This window comes from Pimephales promelas, chromosome 9, assembly GCF_988280905.1.
Source record: "Pimephales promelas chromosome 9, fPimPro1.hap1.1, whole genome shotgun sequence".
Classification (NCBI taxonomy): Eukaryota; Metazoa; Chordata; class Actinopteri; order Cypriniformes; family Leuciscidae; genus Pimephales; species Pimephales promelas.
In genome coordinates this window covers 35,636,940-35,655,059 of record NC_142777.1, presented here as the reverse complement: position 1 = coordinate 35,655,059, position 18,120 = coordinate 35,636,940, and the positions used below count along the sequence as shown (strand labels likewise).

At 35.8% G+C, this 18,120-nt stretch overlaps 1 protein-coding gene across 3 annotated transcripts in view; it reads right to left on the bottom strand.

The window, feature by feature from the left end:
• The window catches only part of pdgfrb (platelet-derived growth factor receptor, beta polypeptide), a 47,032-nt gene that overhangs the window by 15,893 nt on the left and 13,019 nt on the right, over positions 1-18,120 (bottom strand). The window contains exons 3-9 of one of the 3 annotated variants that reach the window (XM_089135065.1): positions 8,742-8,821; positions 6,870-7,154; positions 5,692-5,949; positions 3,912-4,042; positions 2,971-3,142; positions 910-1,081; positions 706-821 (exon numbers count right to left, since the gene is read on the bottom strand). In XM_089135065.1, coding sequence (XP_088991191.1) covers positions 706-821; positions 910-1,081; positions 2,971-3,142; positions 3,912-4,042; positions 5,692-5,949; positions 6,870-7,154; positions 8,742-8,790 — 1,183 coding nt within the window. In that variant the 5' untranslated portion in view covers positions 8,791-8,821. The remainder of the gene's footprint in view (positions 1-705; positions 822-909; positions 1,082-2,970; positions 3,143-3,911; positions 4,043-5,691; positions 5,950-6,869; positions 7,155-8,741; positions 8,822-18,120) is intronic. The other 2 variants (XM_089135064.1, XM_039662919.2) reach the window with 2 other exon arrangements.

Below are 18,120 nucleotides of genomic sequence, written 5' to 3'. Positions count from 1 at the left end.
TCAAACAAATAAACAACACAGAAATAAATACACTGAAATTAAATAAATGTTTAAACACAAATCAACAATTGGTTCATTAATTAAATTAATTAAATATTGAATTAAAATAAATGAAACCACTTCAATATTAACATTTACTCATTCCTCAGATGCTTTTATCCAAAACGACTTAAAAATGAGCTAGTCATCTTAAGCAGGCAATAAACACGAGAAGTACCAGCAATACAACATTTCAAACATCGTCCACAATCATATAAACTACAACAGCGAGGGATTAAGAAACAGTAAAAGCATAGAAGATTTGTATTTATTAATTTATATCTCATTTATTTGTATTAGTTAAATTAAACTAATTAAATATTAAAATTTAATTAATAATTAAAAATTAAATCAAAGTAATTATCAAAAAAATATACACGTTAAGTTTCAGCAAACAAGATTTTTATTTATTAATTTAAGTCTTATTTATTTCATTTATTTGTATTAGTTAAATTAAACTGATTACATTCTAAACAAATTAAATATTAAATTAATAATTAAAAATTTAATCAAAGTAATTATCAAAAAAAAAACTATAGGTTAAGTTAAGTTTCAGCAGGCCAGCAGCTGGTATTATTCCTGGTGTACGCTTAAATGAAAGACCAGCACGGGTGTCTGTTTTCAGGAAATGGGGGCGGCGTGTAAAAGGATGTCAAACTGTCTCACCTTTCACCTCTAGGTCAAAGGTCATCTCTTTAAAGTCATCTTCATTTTGGATGCTAACAGTGTAGAGACCCATCTGCTCCAGTCGGATCCTGACCAGGGTCAAAGTGCTGACAAACCTGCATCAGATCCAGAGGACACATCTAATATCCTGTGGAAAGGTTTAATGTTGTCTAATGGAGGTTCTGTGCTGAGAGGGCTCATTACCGGGTCTCCTGTTCCTGTCTCGTGTTGTGTCCTCGAATCACAGTGCCTTCTTTAGACCAGCGAATTATGGGTTTGGGATACGCCTCGATCTCAACCTTTAACTCCACGTTTTCTCCCAGATGCGCCGAGACGTTCCTGTCCGGATGTGAACCAAGAGCCACGAAACCTCTTTCTACAGACAGACAGATGAAAAACACACAAATGGTGAACAAGGGGTTTATACACTGAAGTTCAAGGCAATAGTATTATATTATATTCAATAAGTTTAAAGTTTGGGGTTAGAAAACAAATTTTAAAGAAAGAAGTTATTATTTTTATTCAGCTAGAACACATTTATATCGATCAAAAGTGACAGCGAAGACATTTATCACAAAGGATTTTTTTTCAAGATTATTATGAACTTTATATTCATAAAAATAAAAATCAGTACGTTTCTTAACATTGATAATAATCAGAAATGTTGAGCATCAAATCATATTAGAATGATTTCTAAAATCATGTGACACTGAAGACTGGAGTAATGCTGAAAAATTCAGCTTTGATCACAGGAATAAATTACATATTACAATATATTAGAAAATATTTTATGTTGACTATGTTGATGTTTCACAATATTACTCTTTTTTTTAACTGTATTTTACTTTATTTATTTGTATTTGATTAAATAAATGCAGCAGTGGTGAGCATAAGAGACTTCTCAAAACCATTAAAAATATCTTCCCAACGGCAAACTTTCGAATGCTGGTGTCAAATCTAAATTATGAAACATATGACGTCCTGTGAGCAAGACAAAATGGGTTTTGCTTGCTCATCTTCTTACATAATCTATTTAATATTCCATAAGTATGCACTCACTCATGACTGATAGATCATGATCTAAATGTTCAGGTGCTAAAAGCACTTTCTTCATAAACGCTGCAGCATCCTGTGTGTGTTGAGGCAAAATGCTGTGTGTGCAAGTGCCGCTGACACTTTAACAAAGATCTGCATTGATCCACATCAGTTCCTCAACAGTGTACGGCTGTTTGGATGCTGCGGTTTCATAATGTTAAATATAAACATAACTTACTCCCTTCAGCAGAAGGTCTGCATTCACACACATCGTGACGGAGCACAAACATCACACAGCCAGTTTTCCATCACAGGAGATGCTGTGAGACCGAGGGCTTGTTTAAAAGCCAGGGGTGCTGATTTAATTAGCGTTTGCATCAAAGCATCATTGAAAAGAAGCTCATGCACACATCAGATGATGAAGACCGCTCTTCATACAGCTCTGGTTTTACTGGAAAACTCCTTTTAGAATTGAGATAATATTATAGCTTTTATTAGCATTTTGAATTAGTTTTTATTTGTATATTTTCTGCTTTTATTTTAGTAAAAGAATTTTAGTTATTTGTATTTGTGTATTAAAATAACTATATATATATATATATATATATATATATAATTTTTTTTGTATTTTTATTAGGTTTAGTTTGTTTTTTAATACGTCTCTCTCTCTCTCTCTCTCTATATATATATATATATATATAGAGAGCCTTTTTAAAAAAGAAACTAAACCTAATAAAGATACAAAAAATGTATTTTTATATAAATTATATATATATATATATATATATATATATATAGTTATTTTAGTATACTAATCTAAATGAAAATGTTTTATAAAACATTGAAAAATATCATTAAAAATAAAATTTAATATTATACAAAAAAAAAACTTTTATGTTTTTTAATACGTCTATTAATACGTTTTATTTTAGTACGTCAAGCTAAATCTAAATGAAAATATTGTATAAAACACTTAAAAAATAAAATAACATTAATACTAAAATTTAAAATGATAAAATAATTCCCTAATAGTAAATATTGTTTTAAATTTTGATTTCAGTTCATTTTTATTTCTGAAACTTTTGTTTCAAGAAGCAAAAGTTTTGCATGTTTTTAATTTGAAAATAATTTTTACTCAGAAAATGTTAGAGTAATAACCCTGTAGCTGACATTTATAGACAGGATAATGTAAAGCTGATGAATCTGCTGTGTGATCTCAGCAAGTCTTACCCAGAACGGTGATGTCAATACTGGCTGAAGCTGTGTGTTCCCCCACACCCTCATGCACATGACAAACATACTGTCCGGATCGGGCCAGCGAGGCATTTGTGATGTTGAGACAGGACCGCATGCTCATGGACGACAGGACGTCAGTCAAGGGCTCAATGTCCTCCTCCTGAGACTCAAAAATAGGGGTGTTAGACATTTACTTCTCTATTGAGACAATTTTTGCAGAGATATACATACTGCATATATTCTGTATAGAGCAAACGATAGACGGTGGGTGTGGCGTCAGACCTTGGAGAGGTGTTTATCAACATAAAAAGTCCAAAAAGGGAATAGGTTATCCATGAGGTTAGGGGTATCCCAAAAAACAAAAAACAAACAAAACAGGGCATCTGGTGTCCCGGCTGTTCTGGAGTATATGACAAAGCGATTAAATTGCACTCACTGCAAAAAACTCAGTATAAATTTCTTAAATCGAGATACATTTACTTGAAAAGGAAAATGACATATAAAGTCTTGTTTTTGAGAAGATAAAAATTAATTGAGTTAAAAATTGCCTAAAAACTTGATTATTTTTCAGATTTTTAAGCAAAAAGTCACTTTTGATACATTATAAAACACAAGAATTTAAATCTTGTCATTTGCATCTCAAATAAATGTATCTTAATTTAAGAATGTTTATATTAAAATCTTCAAAAATTCTGTGATGTTCATTATGCTGATGCTGATGTGCATAAACTATAGCTACAAACTTGCTTTTCACTTCTTTCCTTACATTTTTGATTTCTCTCTTAAAAAAACACGTGTTCCCCATGACAACAGTCAGGAAGAGGTGTGGCCGCACATCTTGAGGTGATTTCAACATGTGGACCTTCTCACGGGAGCTCTAAGTGCTTGAACGGAAAAATAAAGAAAACAAGGAATTTAATTTTCAGCCCACTCACGTCTTTGTTGGGAAAGTCCCATTGGAAGAAGACGAGTTGCACGCCGTGAACGGTGCAGTTGACGTTCAGCGTCTCACCCTGTTTCAGGACCGTTTTGGAGGCGTTGATGTAGGGATCTAGAGCCTCGGGAGCTGAAGACATGTGTGCGAAAGAAAGAACAAAAGCGGCTATTGTTAGACAGAAAACAAATCATCTGATGAGTTTATAAAGAGACTTGGTCCAATCGATGATGACACAGATAATGGAGGAGAACAGATGTGTAACACATGGGCTCTCTTCATCTTTTAACCATCTTCTGAAAAGTAAATGGTGAGAGTTTTAACTCACAACAGCTTCATTTAGCAAATAATAGCCTGTAATGTTGATACATGAATGCTAAATACGGTCATAAATGTCTGTAATATTAGGGCATTAGGGCAGCAGACGTCAAGTTGATTCATACATATGTATAGGAAAGAAAAATCGCGATTGTCTCAATCGTTTCTATTACATTGAAAAATTATGTTCTTCCTCTGAGTTTTTTTTTCTTGTTTTCAAGAACAATTTTTTTCAAACGTTCTTAAATCAAGGAGGAGCAAACTATTGACAATGGGCGTGGCGTCAGGCCTTGGAGAGGTGTTTATTAACATAAAATGACCAAAATATGTCCAAAAAGGGGAATAAGTTGTCCATGAGGATAGGGGTATCCAAAAAACAAACAAAAAACAAAAAAACGTTCTTAAATCAAGATTAAGTCTTAATCGTTTAATAAAAAATGAATCAAAATTAAGAAAGTTTAAGCCTAAAACAAGAAAAAAAAAATATGCCAATGGGGTCAGAAAGAGAAAGTTAATTCAAAGGGAAAACTATTTTATTTTTCTGACCCCATTGACAGACATTTGTTCTTGTTTTAAGCAAAATTTCACTTAATTTCAATCAGTTTTTCAGAAAACAAGACTTAATGGTTTAGTTCAACCAAAAAATGTGGTCATTAATTACTCAATCTCCAAACCTGCAAGACTTTCGTTCATCTTTGGAGTACAAATGAAAATCGTTTTGATGAAATCTGAGAGACATTAGACATTAGACAGCAACACAACCGACACTTTGACGCTTCAAAAAGTTCATAAAGAGATTGTAAAACTAAGAGAGAGTATAGCTCTATACTAACCGGATGATAGTGACTCATTTGAGTCTGCTTAATTTAATTAGTAGTAACATCTGAGACAAAGTTGACACTTAAAGCTGCAGTCTGCAGTTTTTCCTCTTTGTCGCCATCTCTGTTCGAAATCTGTTCGAAAACTTTACGCGAGTTGTGCTTGAACACAATGTTTGAGGAGAGTGTGCAGCTGTCAATCACCGTGCCGGTGTGGATACTGGCATTCAGAAATCACAGATTATTCTTTTTGGAAATATGACCAACATAATTTTCACCATAAAACATCATCTGAACAAGTGTGGTAACATCCACTTTTGTTTTGGTTTTGACATCGCAGTAAATCACGTCGATTAAATCTAAAAATCACGCAAAACCGTTCTCAAATGATTTAAGTTCAACGTCAGCATTGCGTGACTAAATCCTAGCATCCTCCCTACGGAGACTAGTGTCCTCCCTACGGAAAGCAGAAAGCGCAAACCACTGGCTGGTTATGTATTTTCTCAAATATGTATTTTGGATAATAAAACACTGTACTGCAGCTTTAAAAGAAGCGTGACTACAAACTCCAGTAAATCTCCTGAGCAACATCAGAGACCTCTTTGACCCCTTTCAAAGCATAAAAGAGCATTTGAGCAAATATACCAAATATACTGAAGACGTAGAACGGGATGGACTCTTTCTCCTGGCCGTTCAGCTCTCCTCTGCATATGTAGTTTCTGTCGTCCAGGGCAGCGGTGTAGCCCACGCTGGGGTTGTACGAGCCCTCCACCAGGATGTCTGTGTCTCTCTCGTACAGCGTGACGTTTATTGACGGGTCCGTCACCAGACAGGGGATCGTGCTTTCCTCTCGCGTCTTAGTCACCATGCTGTGATCGTTGTTGAGGAACCACACCTCAGGATCTGAGGAAGAGAGAATTAATAAATCAATGTGTAAACAAATAAACGCATGAGTGAATGAACGAACAAATCAAATGAGTGTGAGAATCAATAAATGGATGAATGAACAAATCAATAAAGTGAATGATGACTGTTTTCTGTAGAGCTGAATCAAACTCATTTAATAACGGATGAACTTTACAGTGATTGAACTGAACTGAATCAACGTTGAACTGACTTAAGTTGAACAATGACAACAGTCTTTTTAGAGCTGATTTACAGGAGAATTGAATGATCATTATTTTCCTGTTTATCACTACTTTATGAGCAGTTTTGAAACAATATGTACTGTATAAAGCGCTATATAAATCAACGTGACTCAACTTGACTTGATTGTGTGAGTGATTAATGAACTAATCAATGAATGAATCAATGTGTGGGTGAATGAATAAAAAAAAATCAATATAAGAAACAATATATGAATGGATGCTTGAGTGAATGAACAAACAAAAATCAATGAGCGAATCAATAAATGAAAGAATTCATAAATGAGTGAACAAATAAATCAAATAACTGAATAAAAGTGTAAGTGAAAAAAAAAATATATATATTGAAAAAAATTAATGAATGTTAAGTAAATGAACCAAAGAGTTGATGTGAGAATCAGTAAATGAATGTGCGAGTAAATGAATGCATGAGTGAATGAACGAATCAGTGTGAGAACAATATGTGAGTAAAAATGAATACAAGAAAATCACATTCAAAACGACCTAAAAACATTTGGACTTCTCTATTTTCTGACTTCTTGACCTAAAAAATGTATTCAATGTTAACATTTACCATCTTAAAATGTTCAAATATAACTTGCCTTACTTCTATTCTGCGTATAAATGAACCAACTTTGAATATCTCCGTGAGAAACACACACACACAGATGTTCTTACCAGGCACAAAGACAGCCACCTCTCTGGTCTCATTTGTCCCGTTCTCAGAGCACACATAAACCCCGGTGTGTGTCCACGTCACATTCTCCAGACTCAGAACACTGGAGGTGGGACTTCGCGACTCGGTGTGAAACGCCGGAACGTTCTCCTCCCGCTTGTAGTACCAGGAGACGTTCCTCCAGCCGGAGCAGGTGATGGTGAAGGAGGAGTTGGTGGAGAGAATTACCTCTGAAACGCTGGGATTGAGTTCCAGACCTGAACCTCCCAGACAGAGCAGAACCAAACCTGCACACACACACACACACACCAGCATGGGGTTAATTGCGCAACAAACTACCATATTCTGTTAAACAGGTTGCATCGCTCCTGTTTCAGGTCATTTTGTGCTTTGTTTTTACCCAAGATGAGCAAAGATGAGTATAACCAATGTCCACTTACTGTATATAATCACTAACATTTAGATAATTCAATCAAATAACACTCTAACAATAAAAAGAATTAGCTAGGTTAGCCGAAATTAATTATTTTACACTTAAAGCCCTGTTTTAAGATCGTTTCTGAGGAAATAGTGCTGTAAAGAGGACAAATGCTGCTGTCCCGAGAATTTTAGATTTCTGTGACACTAAAATCGCTGCAAAAGATGCTTTCCAACAGGTTATCATAGTTTTTGTCTGACTCCCTTGACTTGACTTGGTACAAGTCAAGTAAACTGCCACTTTCTCCAACAAGCGGATGCAATGAGACCTGTTTTCCGGTTTGTTCATGTGACATTCGGCATAAAGCCTATTCAGAAGATTAGCAAAACTTAACTCACTACTGCTCTACATTAACTCAAGATGTGCAGGAACCATTTTATCAAGGTTCCTCTATGAGAATTATGGGATTAACAAGTTTTGTGGCTATTTTTTTTTTCAAGACACTACAGACTAGGAGGGTTTTATTTTATTTTATTAAACTTTATCTATTTGCATCTATAGATTGATTACAATACATTAGAGCCAGACCGATATATCGGCAGGCCGATATTAGGCATTTTCTAAAATATCGGTAGTTATAATGGCCGAATCATGCTTCAACTATGTCATGAGTGTTGTCAAAAATTGCAGGTAAAGGGATAAGCAAGCTGACATTGTAATTATAAGGTGGATTATAACTATAAGGCAATGTAGGGACTAATTATTATTTTATTTATCAGAACTTTAATATATTTTGATGTTCCTCTGTTCTGTTGAGACAATAGAAACAAGTTTCTTTTTTAAATGCATTATCATATTATTTTAGTTAAAACTCATGAATAACTACAAATAACTAATGTTAGGGAAATCTGTTAACATTTTGTTGTGCGTTTCTGAAATAATAATAATATCGGCCGATATATCGGAATATCGGATTTTAAAACCAACAAACATTTGTATCGGTATCAGCCTTCAAAATCCTTTATCGGTCTGGCTCTACAATACATATCTTAAAAGGTTGTGAGTTTTTTCTCCTGCATTGATTCAGAAATCTCCACTTACTTGGGGGTAATTTGATGTGTGATTAATGAATCGTCACATTGTGTAATTCATTATTTTAACATTTTTAATCGCTTGACAGCCCTTTCTTTTAATACAAAACATATGCTGTGATTAATCAACAGGGGAAGCATGATGATGTCTTGCATTGAAACCGCTTTTTAGGTTACAAAACATCTTCATGAGAGAATCTATTAGTTTTCCAAAACCAGGAATTTGTTTTTAATAACCAAAAGTGTCAAATAAGCAATAAAAGAATGAGTTCGGTACATTAAACTCAGAAGACATCGCGAGTGCGGCATGAACACACGGGTTTATTTGCTTAAGTCATTATTTTGGGGTTTGTTTAGTCTGTTACCTGTTGTCATGGCAGTCAGCTGGAAGCGGCCGATGGTGAAACTCTTCATGCTGTCTTCCAGAGCAGGACAAGTTTAGACTCTGCAGACGGAGGAAAAACAACTCAGGATTGATTCGCCTCAAAGCCAAAGGAAACGGCAATCTTCCTCAACGTTTATTTTTACAAAAGATAATATGCCTCAGTATGTCATATTCCTCTAGCGAAGTCCTTTTAAAAACTCAAGCGCATGAAAGAATATACAAAGAGTTTCCTGACTCTATTTCCATCTTTAATTTCTTGCATATTTGCATTCAACGGACTGGATGTGCTGCTTGTGGAATAACACACGGGTCGCTTCTCACACAGGCTTCAGAGAGGGACACGCATGCCTGACTGCACACAAACAGAAGCATGTTTCACAAACGCTCTTATTGTTGCATTTTTCACTGCGGCACATTCACTGGCATCACTGCGGTAACGATTCCCAGCAAAAATACAGCTTAAATTACATTAATACAAATGTATGATTTATATAGATATAAACAAAGAAAGTAACAACAACAACAAATTAATATAACTAATGAATTAATTAATAAACAAAAACCAAAAACAAATCAATTTAAGAATCAATAATTGAATGCATGCATTATTAAAAGGAACGAACAAATCGATGTGAGAATCAATTAATGAATGTGTGAGTGAGAGTGAGTGAATGAACAAAAGAATCAATAAATGAATGAACGTGCGAGTAAAGGAACAAAAGAATCAATGTGAGAATCAATAAATGAATGAACGTGTGAGTGAAGAATCAATGTGAGAATCAATAAATGAATGAACGTGTGAGTGAATGAACAAAAGAATCAATGTGAGAATCAATAAATGAATGTGTGAGTGAGAGTGAGTGAGTGAAGGAACAAAAGAATCGATGTAAGAATCAATAAATGAATGAATGTGTGAGTGAGAGTGTGTGAATGAATGAACAAAAGAATCAATGTGAGAATCAATAAATTAATGAATGTGTGAGTGAACGAACAAAAGAATCAATGTGAGAATCAATAAATGAATGAATGTGTGAGTGAGAGTGAGTGAGTGAAGGAACAAAAGAATCGATGTAAGAATCAATAAATGAATGAATGTGTGAGTGAATGAACAAAAGAATCAATGTGAGAATCAATAAATGAGTGAGTGAGAGTGTGTGAATGAATGAACAAAAGAATCAATGTGAGAATCAATAAATGAATGAATGTGTGAGTGAATGGACAGAAGAATCAATGTGAGAATCAATAAATGAATGAATGTGTGAGTGAACGAACAAAAGAATCAATGTGAGAATCAATAAATGAATGAATGTGTGAGTGAATTAACAAAAGAATCAATGTGAGAATCAATAAAGTGAATAGACAAAAGAATCAATGTAAGAATCAATAAATGAATGAATTTGTGAGTGAACGAACAAAAGAATCGATGTGAGAATCAATAAATGAATGAATGTGTGAGTGAATGAACATAAGAATCAATGTGAGAATCAATCAATGAATGAATGTGTGAGTGAATGGACAAAAGAATCAATGTGAGAATCAATAAATGAAAGAATGTGTGAGTGATTGGACAAAAGAATCAATGTAAGAATCAATAAATGAATGAATGTGTTAGTGAGTGAGTGAACAAACAAAAGAATCAATGTGAGAATCAATAAATGAATGAATGTGTGAGTGAATGAACAAAAGAATCAATGTAAGAATCAATAAATGAATGTGTGAGTGAATGAACAAAAGAATCAATGTAAGAATCAATAAATGAATGAATGTGTGAGTGAATGGGCAAAAGTGTCATTTTTTTTTATAAATAAAATAACAATATAAAACAAAAATAAATACAAAAACAAATTAAAGAAAATAATAAATCCAAATGATTTTGGATTTGATTGACAAAGATGACTGAAAAACTTGATAAATGTGTTCACTTCCAGAATGCCTGCGAGTATCTTTCAGTGCTCCTGAAAGCACAAATAAACAATTCAAGTTTACAGGATCTGTCTAATTATGAGAGATCTGATCCCTTTTTAAGGTGTTCTAGGGGTCAGAGGTCACAACGAGCCAAATCCACCACGATGAGTGTGTGTGAGTGAGTAAACACAAGGGTTGATCGGATGGGGTTGCAGTGGGTGGAAATGGATGGATGGGTGGGGGACTGGGGGTGTGTGTTGTGGAGGTCTGGAAACAGTTAAAGCTGGATCACTGGGTGCAAAACCAGGGTGGGAAAAACCAGAGAGGGCGGAAGAACATATCACGGAGAAGAGGCGGAGGGCAAAAAAAAAAGCGGAGGAGGGATCCTTCGAGGGAGTCGCTGGAAAAAGAGTGAAATGCTTAACTCTAGTTAACTGATAAAATATGTTTGGTAGGATGATCTAATCATAGATATTCTTAGCCACACACTTAAACTCCATGTTCTCAAGTGTTGCTTCATCAAATACGTTTTGCCCTCATACATTTAAATATATTTTGTAGTTGTAGTTTTTACACAAACTGTATTAGACTTAACAAACACATACACTTTATATTGAAAACATTTTCCAAGCAAGTAATAGCTGTTGTGTCTTTTAAAACTATCATTATCATCTCACCGGAGCAATCAAAATCAACCATCCCACACAAATCCTGCGAGATGCCCATTAAGAGTCTCTCTCGTCACTAATATACTGCCAGAGGAAAAACACACTTCATAAAATGCTGCCGGTCCCTCAGGAGCGACATACAGAAGAGAACAAGGAGTCTTAAGTGCTGTTATAGTTGCTTTAGGAGGAGTTTGTCCAGTGTGTATTCCCAGAAAAGACTAGGAAACTTTCTCATGATCTCTGAGACACAGGGGACACACACACAGAGACCCCAGGAGTCATGCTTATACACACTCACACATACACATGAACCATTTAAATCCTTCTGAAAATGCATAAATCTACGTGGCGTATGGATGTGTATATATATATTTATTTTTTTTCTACACTTGTATTACAGACATTATTTTATTTTTTAATTATTATTATTATTATTATGTTTTATTTATTTTTTTAGTAGTTTTTCCAGTTTCAGTTTTTTTTTTTCCAGACTTGATATGTTGTAGGATATTATGCTATCTGTTGAACTCTGCTCCCTGCTGGCTAACGTTGCATAGTATGACCAGGTGTTTACTATTGAGATTAATCTTAAAATGCACCTGTGACTTTGTTTGTTACACACACCCTGACGAAGGCATAAGCCACAACGCGTAGGTGTCTCGGTCACCAATTTTATGAATTAAAGCCATGAACTGATAAAGGCTTTTTAACTTTCGTACTATAAATCGAGTGCCTTGGATTATTATTTTGATTTCAATGCATAAATCTATTTTGAAGGAATCAATGCAAATACAAATAGGGCGTTTAAAAAGGAAAAGCATCAGGTTTGTGAGCTGCAGTTGCTTTTCCAGCTTTATAATGTGCTGAATCCTCTGAAAGCTGCAGTGAGACCAAAAAACATAACATCTGAAAAAAAAGGAGAGATGAATACGGTGGAATATTTCGCTGCCAAGCAGCCCAGCAATGAAAAGAGCTCTGAATCAAACCCTTTCAGCGGAGGAGAGAGAGAAATTCTGGCTAAAAAACAGGAGAAGAAGAATATGAAAGACTGAAGAACAGTAGCTCTGAAGGAAATAGAAAGAGGCCAGAATGAGGCTCAGGTCCATGTCAGAACGGGCTCTTTTTCATGCTAACGTCTCTCTGGGCTCCAGAAAAGCTTCACTGTGGCCAACCTGCGTCAGAGAGACCACAGACTCACGCAGAAGCCGTCAGATCACTGAAAAGAGCTCATGCTAAAACAATTATACCACAGAATACAATGGAAATCTAGCACTGTCACTGTTATTCACACTCGTCTGGCACTGTTGACTTCATTTATTAAATTAGCATGCATGACAGAAACCAGCTATATAACATGAAACGCCAGAAAACCTTGAATGCAGGTGAGATCAACTGTTTTAGGTGGTTGCCAGGGTGTTGCTATGACATACCAAGCACTTTATACTGTTGCTATGTGTTTTTCTAATCTGTCCTGGGTGGATGCGAATGCATTCTGAGCATTTTATAGTGTTGCTACATGCTTTTTAAGATGTTCTGGGAGGTTGCCAGGGCGTTGCTATGCATGTGCTAAAGTGTTCCAAACATATATTAAATTAGCATACATGACAGAAACACCAGCTATACAACATGAAAAGCCAGAAATCCTTGAATGCAGGTGATGTCACTGTATAACTGGTTTAGGTGGTTGCCAGGGTGTTGCTATGCAGTTGCTACGAAATACTAAGCACTTTATACTGTTGCTATGTGTTTTTTAAGGTGTCCTGGGTGGTTGCTTATGCATTCTGAGCATTTTATAGTGTTGCTACATGATTTTTAAGATGTTCTGGGAGGTTGCCAGGGCGTTGCTATGCATGTGGTAAAATGTTCTAAGCAATTTAGTGTGTTCGGTGTGGTTTTAAGGTGTTCTGGATGGTTACTAGGGTGTTGCTGTCAGTTGTCAAGGTTCAAACTGTTCAATTTGAAAGAATTGCTGCAAAGTTTTAACAACATTCTGGGAGGTTGCCAGGGTGTTGCTATGCAGTTGCTGAGTGTCCAAATGCATTTTAGAGTGTTGATATAAGGTTTCAAAGTGGTTGCCAGTGAATTGCAATACAGTTGCAAAGGCTTTCTAAGCATTTTCTAAGCATTCTGGGTGGTTTAGGTAGTTTCTTACTGTCTAGTAATGTTAAACACTAGTTCTAGTGATGGTTGAGTCTAATAGCTCTATCATTCTATCATATGATATATTGGTTTACTTAATATAAACAGAAGTAGTGTCTGAGTGTCTTTAGAGAGCGTGTGTGTGTGGGTGATGGGATGGGAACGGCGTGCTCGTCTGACCCTTCCCAGCATCCCGATCTCCTGCTAACACTCTGAAATGTGTCATTTTGTCACAACAGATACATCCCAGAATTCCCACCAGACGTCACACGGCTTCCGCAAGGAGTGTCGTTCCTGCACCCATATAAACTACCCCCAAGCTGCTCGTCTCTGCTGGGATTATCTTTGTACGGGACATTGTTTTCCTTAAACATCTGGCAGCGCCGCACTGATGAAGTGGGAGCCAGTTTGAGAGAGGGGGGGTAGTCACCAAAACTGCTGTCTGTTCTTTTGCACGGACTCCTGGGAAACATACACAGCCTTGAAAGAAAAGTGGGAAAAAGAAAAACAAAGCCACTGAGAAAAGAAACAATTTTACATGTTGTTCTTTGCATTCAGCTGCAGGGCCTCCTGCTTCCTGTGTGTGTTCGGGAACATGTGTATAGATTCAGCGTGGGTGTGTGAGAGACATGCAGACCATCAAGACCAGGAATAAAACCATCCAAAAATCCCCCTCGGACGCCAGAGCTCCTGAAATGTTGCGAAACACAGTGTGTGTCCGCTGCTGTCCCCACCGTGTGGTGATGAGACAACACATTCACAGCAAAACAAAGCCACATTAAGGGAACTAGACTCAGGAACTAGACTATGCACTTTTAAGAAGTATTAATAGAGCCATTCCTTGAGGGTTTGAATTTGTATTATCAATGCATTTTTTTCTTTGCTTGTTTCTTTTCTGTAAATGCTTATACCGTATGCTTTTCTTTTCTGTAAAGCACATTGTTAAACACAAGCTAAAAAAAAATGCTATATAAATAAAACCTTGCTTCTTTGCTTATGTGTTCTAGATGGTTGCCAGGGTGTTGCTATGCAGTTGCCAAAGTGTTCTAAGTGGTTGTTTGACATTGCTAGGTGGTTGCTAGGGGATTGCTTGGCAATTCCGATGCTATTTTGGGTTGATAGCATGATGCTGAGCAGTTGCTAGGGTGTTTGGGTTGTTGCTAGGGAGTTGCTAGCTAGGGTGTTTAAGTATAAATATCTCAGACAATGTTGACTCAGAGCTCCATTAAAAGGGTGTTGATCCAAAAATGAAAATTGCGTCATTTATTCACCCTCATGTCACTCTAAATCTGCAGAACTCAAAAAGAAACATTTTGAAGAATGCTAGGGTTCAAACAACAAGAAAGAAAGCCATAAAGATGCGAAAAAACATGGGGGCATGAGTAAATAATGACTAAATGTTTATTTTTGAGTCTCCTGAGTAGGGTTGGGTATCGTTTGAATTTGAACGATTCTGATTCCGATTCCTTGTTTCGATTCCGGTTCCTAAAGATTCTCGATTCCGATTCTTTTAAGAGGCAGGGTCAAAAAAGTTTAGCTAACCTTGCTAACCAACGGCCTTTCTGAAGGAAATAATCCTTTCTGAAGGAAATTCTCCATCTGTAAAAATACTCCTTTTGTCACAAATTTTGCATTTTGCCGAGATTTCGTTATTTTTAGAAAAGTGAAGCCACACTTTGGATCGCCGACGTAAGCTACTCATGTTCGACTCACGTGGTTATGCCAATACTTCCGGTAGACGCTTCTTCGTTGGTGTTGTTCAGCGGTTTCTTCTTCCGCTCGGCGGACTGTGAATATCGAAACTAGGAATCGAAATTTTAACTTTTGAACGATTCCGGGAAAAACGAAAAGTTAGTCTCGGTTCCAATCGATACTCGATTCTCGATACCCAACCCTACTCCTGAGCAACGTAAGAGCAACATTTGAGAAATATCATCTTTATAGGTGTAAAGTATTTGAGTAATAGAACTTCATTACTATAACATAGACTTTAAATAACTATAGCATGAATCAAAATAAGAAAAATCTTTGTTTCTTCTTTTCAAAATCAACTTTTATGTACTTGCACTCTAAAATTGCTGGGTTGTTTTAACCCAACTTTGGGGCAAATATGGACAAACCCAGCCATTGGGTTACATTTTTTAATTACATTTTTAACCCAATGTTTGGGTTTGTCTATATTTGACCCAAAGTTGGGTTAAAACAACCCAGCATTTTTAGAGTGTATATACAATTGAATTGGAAACTTCTTTATTTTCACTCAATGTTTTTTTTGGCAAGATACTTAAGACTTTTAACTGAGTAAAACTTTTGATAACATATCCGTGTATCTATATCTGTTCCCTATTTAAATGTATATCAGAGTGAAATGGCTTCTCGAACAAGAAAATATGTAGGGTGGAGCTTGATTTTGTCCGTAGGGAATTGATTGGATGGTTGTGGTTTGCTATTGGTGGATCTCATGTGAGCGACAGGTTGCCCAGCCCTCACGCCAATAAACGCATCATCAGAGAAGAGATGTCGCAGCAAGTTTTTTTGATTAATTAGCATCTTCCTCAGAGCAAACACATTTAAGAGAGTCAGCCGATTTGATGACCAGCACATATATTAAGTGAATGGATCTCTAATATTCTTATAGAGGATACTTATAGAGTAAATCCCACAGCAAGAGGACTGACCCCAAACCATTCGTCACATCTAATCTCACCGCACAAAAGGTTCACAGGCTCTTATCGCAAGTTATATAAAAAGCAGCATGGTCTCGGGCCAAACACAGAGATGGTTATCTTTCTGGAGGACGGCCAGCTCATACACGTGTACACACACATTTGTAACTCTCATCCTGTCTTCCTGTTCTCGATTAGCATTTATTAAAGGTGGGCGCTGCTTTAGGATCAGCCCTCCCAGAGCTAAACTTTTGGCACAGGCTGTGGGAAAACTGATCCAGTGTGTCCCTGTTAAAATAAACGTTTCTCTTTTTCTATCCCCGTTTTCCCCTGGGATGATGGGACGATGATGTCGATCCCCAAACCCCCATCAACTCCCTCAGAGAACAACCAAACACTTCTAGGGGAGAGTTTGCAGATATATCATAACTTTATAATGGAAAACAAAGACAAAAGCCACCAATTTGCAATCTTAGTTGAATCTTGTTAAGATCTGTAAAATGAAGCAAAGACTTTTTACTACGCTGTAAATCCTAACAAGTAAGGATAACTCATTTCAGTTGAGGAAAACGATTGCCTCAATCCCTTTAAAGGGACAATTCACACCAAAATTAAAGTTAAAGTTGAAAACATTTGTGTGATTTCCAACAGGAGATGCAGAAAAAAGTAGAAAATAAAAACAAAGCATTCCAAGCACAGTTTCACACCGTCCAGAAAAACATCCACTCCCATTTCAAGCTGTTTTATTTCGGATTGGAGAAATCATGTTTAAACTCATTGTAAATTATACTAGTAACCTTATATCTATATTAGAATCTAAATTCAATATTAATGATATTGAACACTGCCATCTATAAACAGTTTACAGTTAAGCAGTTTTCTGCCAATTATTGTAATTAGTTTATTATTATTATGGTAACACTTACGTTCTATTTGCTACCATTGGACAACTGAATAAGTTAACATAAACTAACACCTCAAATTATTCGAAAGCATTTATTAATCCATTTTAAATTTTTACTATTATTAAAAGAAAAGGTTGTACAGTAGGTGTAAATATTTTTTAATGAACCTAAAATTAACCACCAATAAACAGTTGGCTATTGTATTACCCAACATTAACTAACGGGACTTTATTGTAAAGTGTTACAAAAATATTTTTTGAATATTGGTGGGCTGTGAATTATAGGGCTGTGAATATTTGGGTAGACAGCGAATCGATTCGATTCACGATTCAGAGGTTTTTGATTCGATTAACAGTGAAATTTAATTCGATTCGATTATTAATGATTCGATTCTGTAAATTTTAGTATACATCTCCATCTGAGCATATACACTTAATTTTTGGGAATTTCATGACCATTCAATATATTTTCACTGTGAATTACCATTTTTGCCAATTACCAAGTTGCCCTGATGTTTTAAATGGGACCTTTAATGCCCATTTTTAATGTCTTGATTTTGTTTTTGGCCTCTACTAAAGTTTTCATGCTTGAATGCTCAAAAAGAAAAAAGAAAAATTCACATATTCTCCATTGTTGCAGCACTTCTCTACCCAGTCTGTCATTAACACTGTTTAGTTTCTGCCTCTATGAAGCCCCTCCTTTCGAATAGTGCAATGTGCTCTGATTGGTCGGCTGGACCAGTGTGTTATGATTGGTCAACCGCTTCAAGCCTGTTTGTGAAATGTCCCACCCCTTACTAACTGTAAGTTTCAACACACCACTAACTAACTCAATTAGTTTGTGTATGCCTTGGGTAGGAATTATTTAAATGAGGAATATTGTGATGTGTTCGTTTCAGGAAGAGAACCCAAAACTCCAATCAAAGTGTTTCAGGGAGTTCAGAAACTGCGTACTAATATGCAGAATAACTCCTTTTGAAGTGACTTTATAACTTTGAAGATGTTTTTTCATCCTTAAACAGCAATATTACACATTAAAGAAAGTTGAAAATGTAAAAAAAAAGCATAAAAGGACCC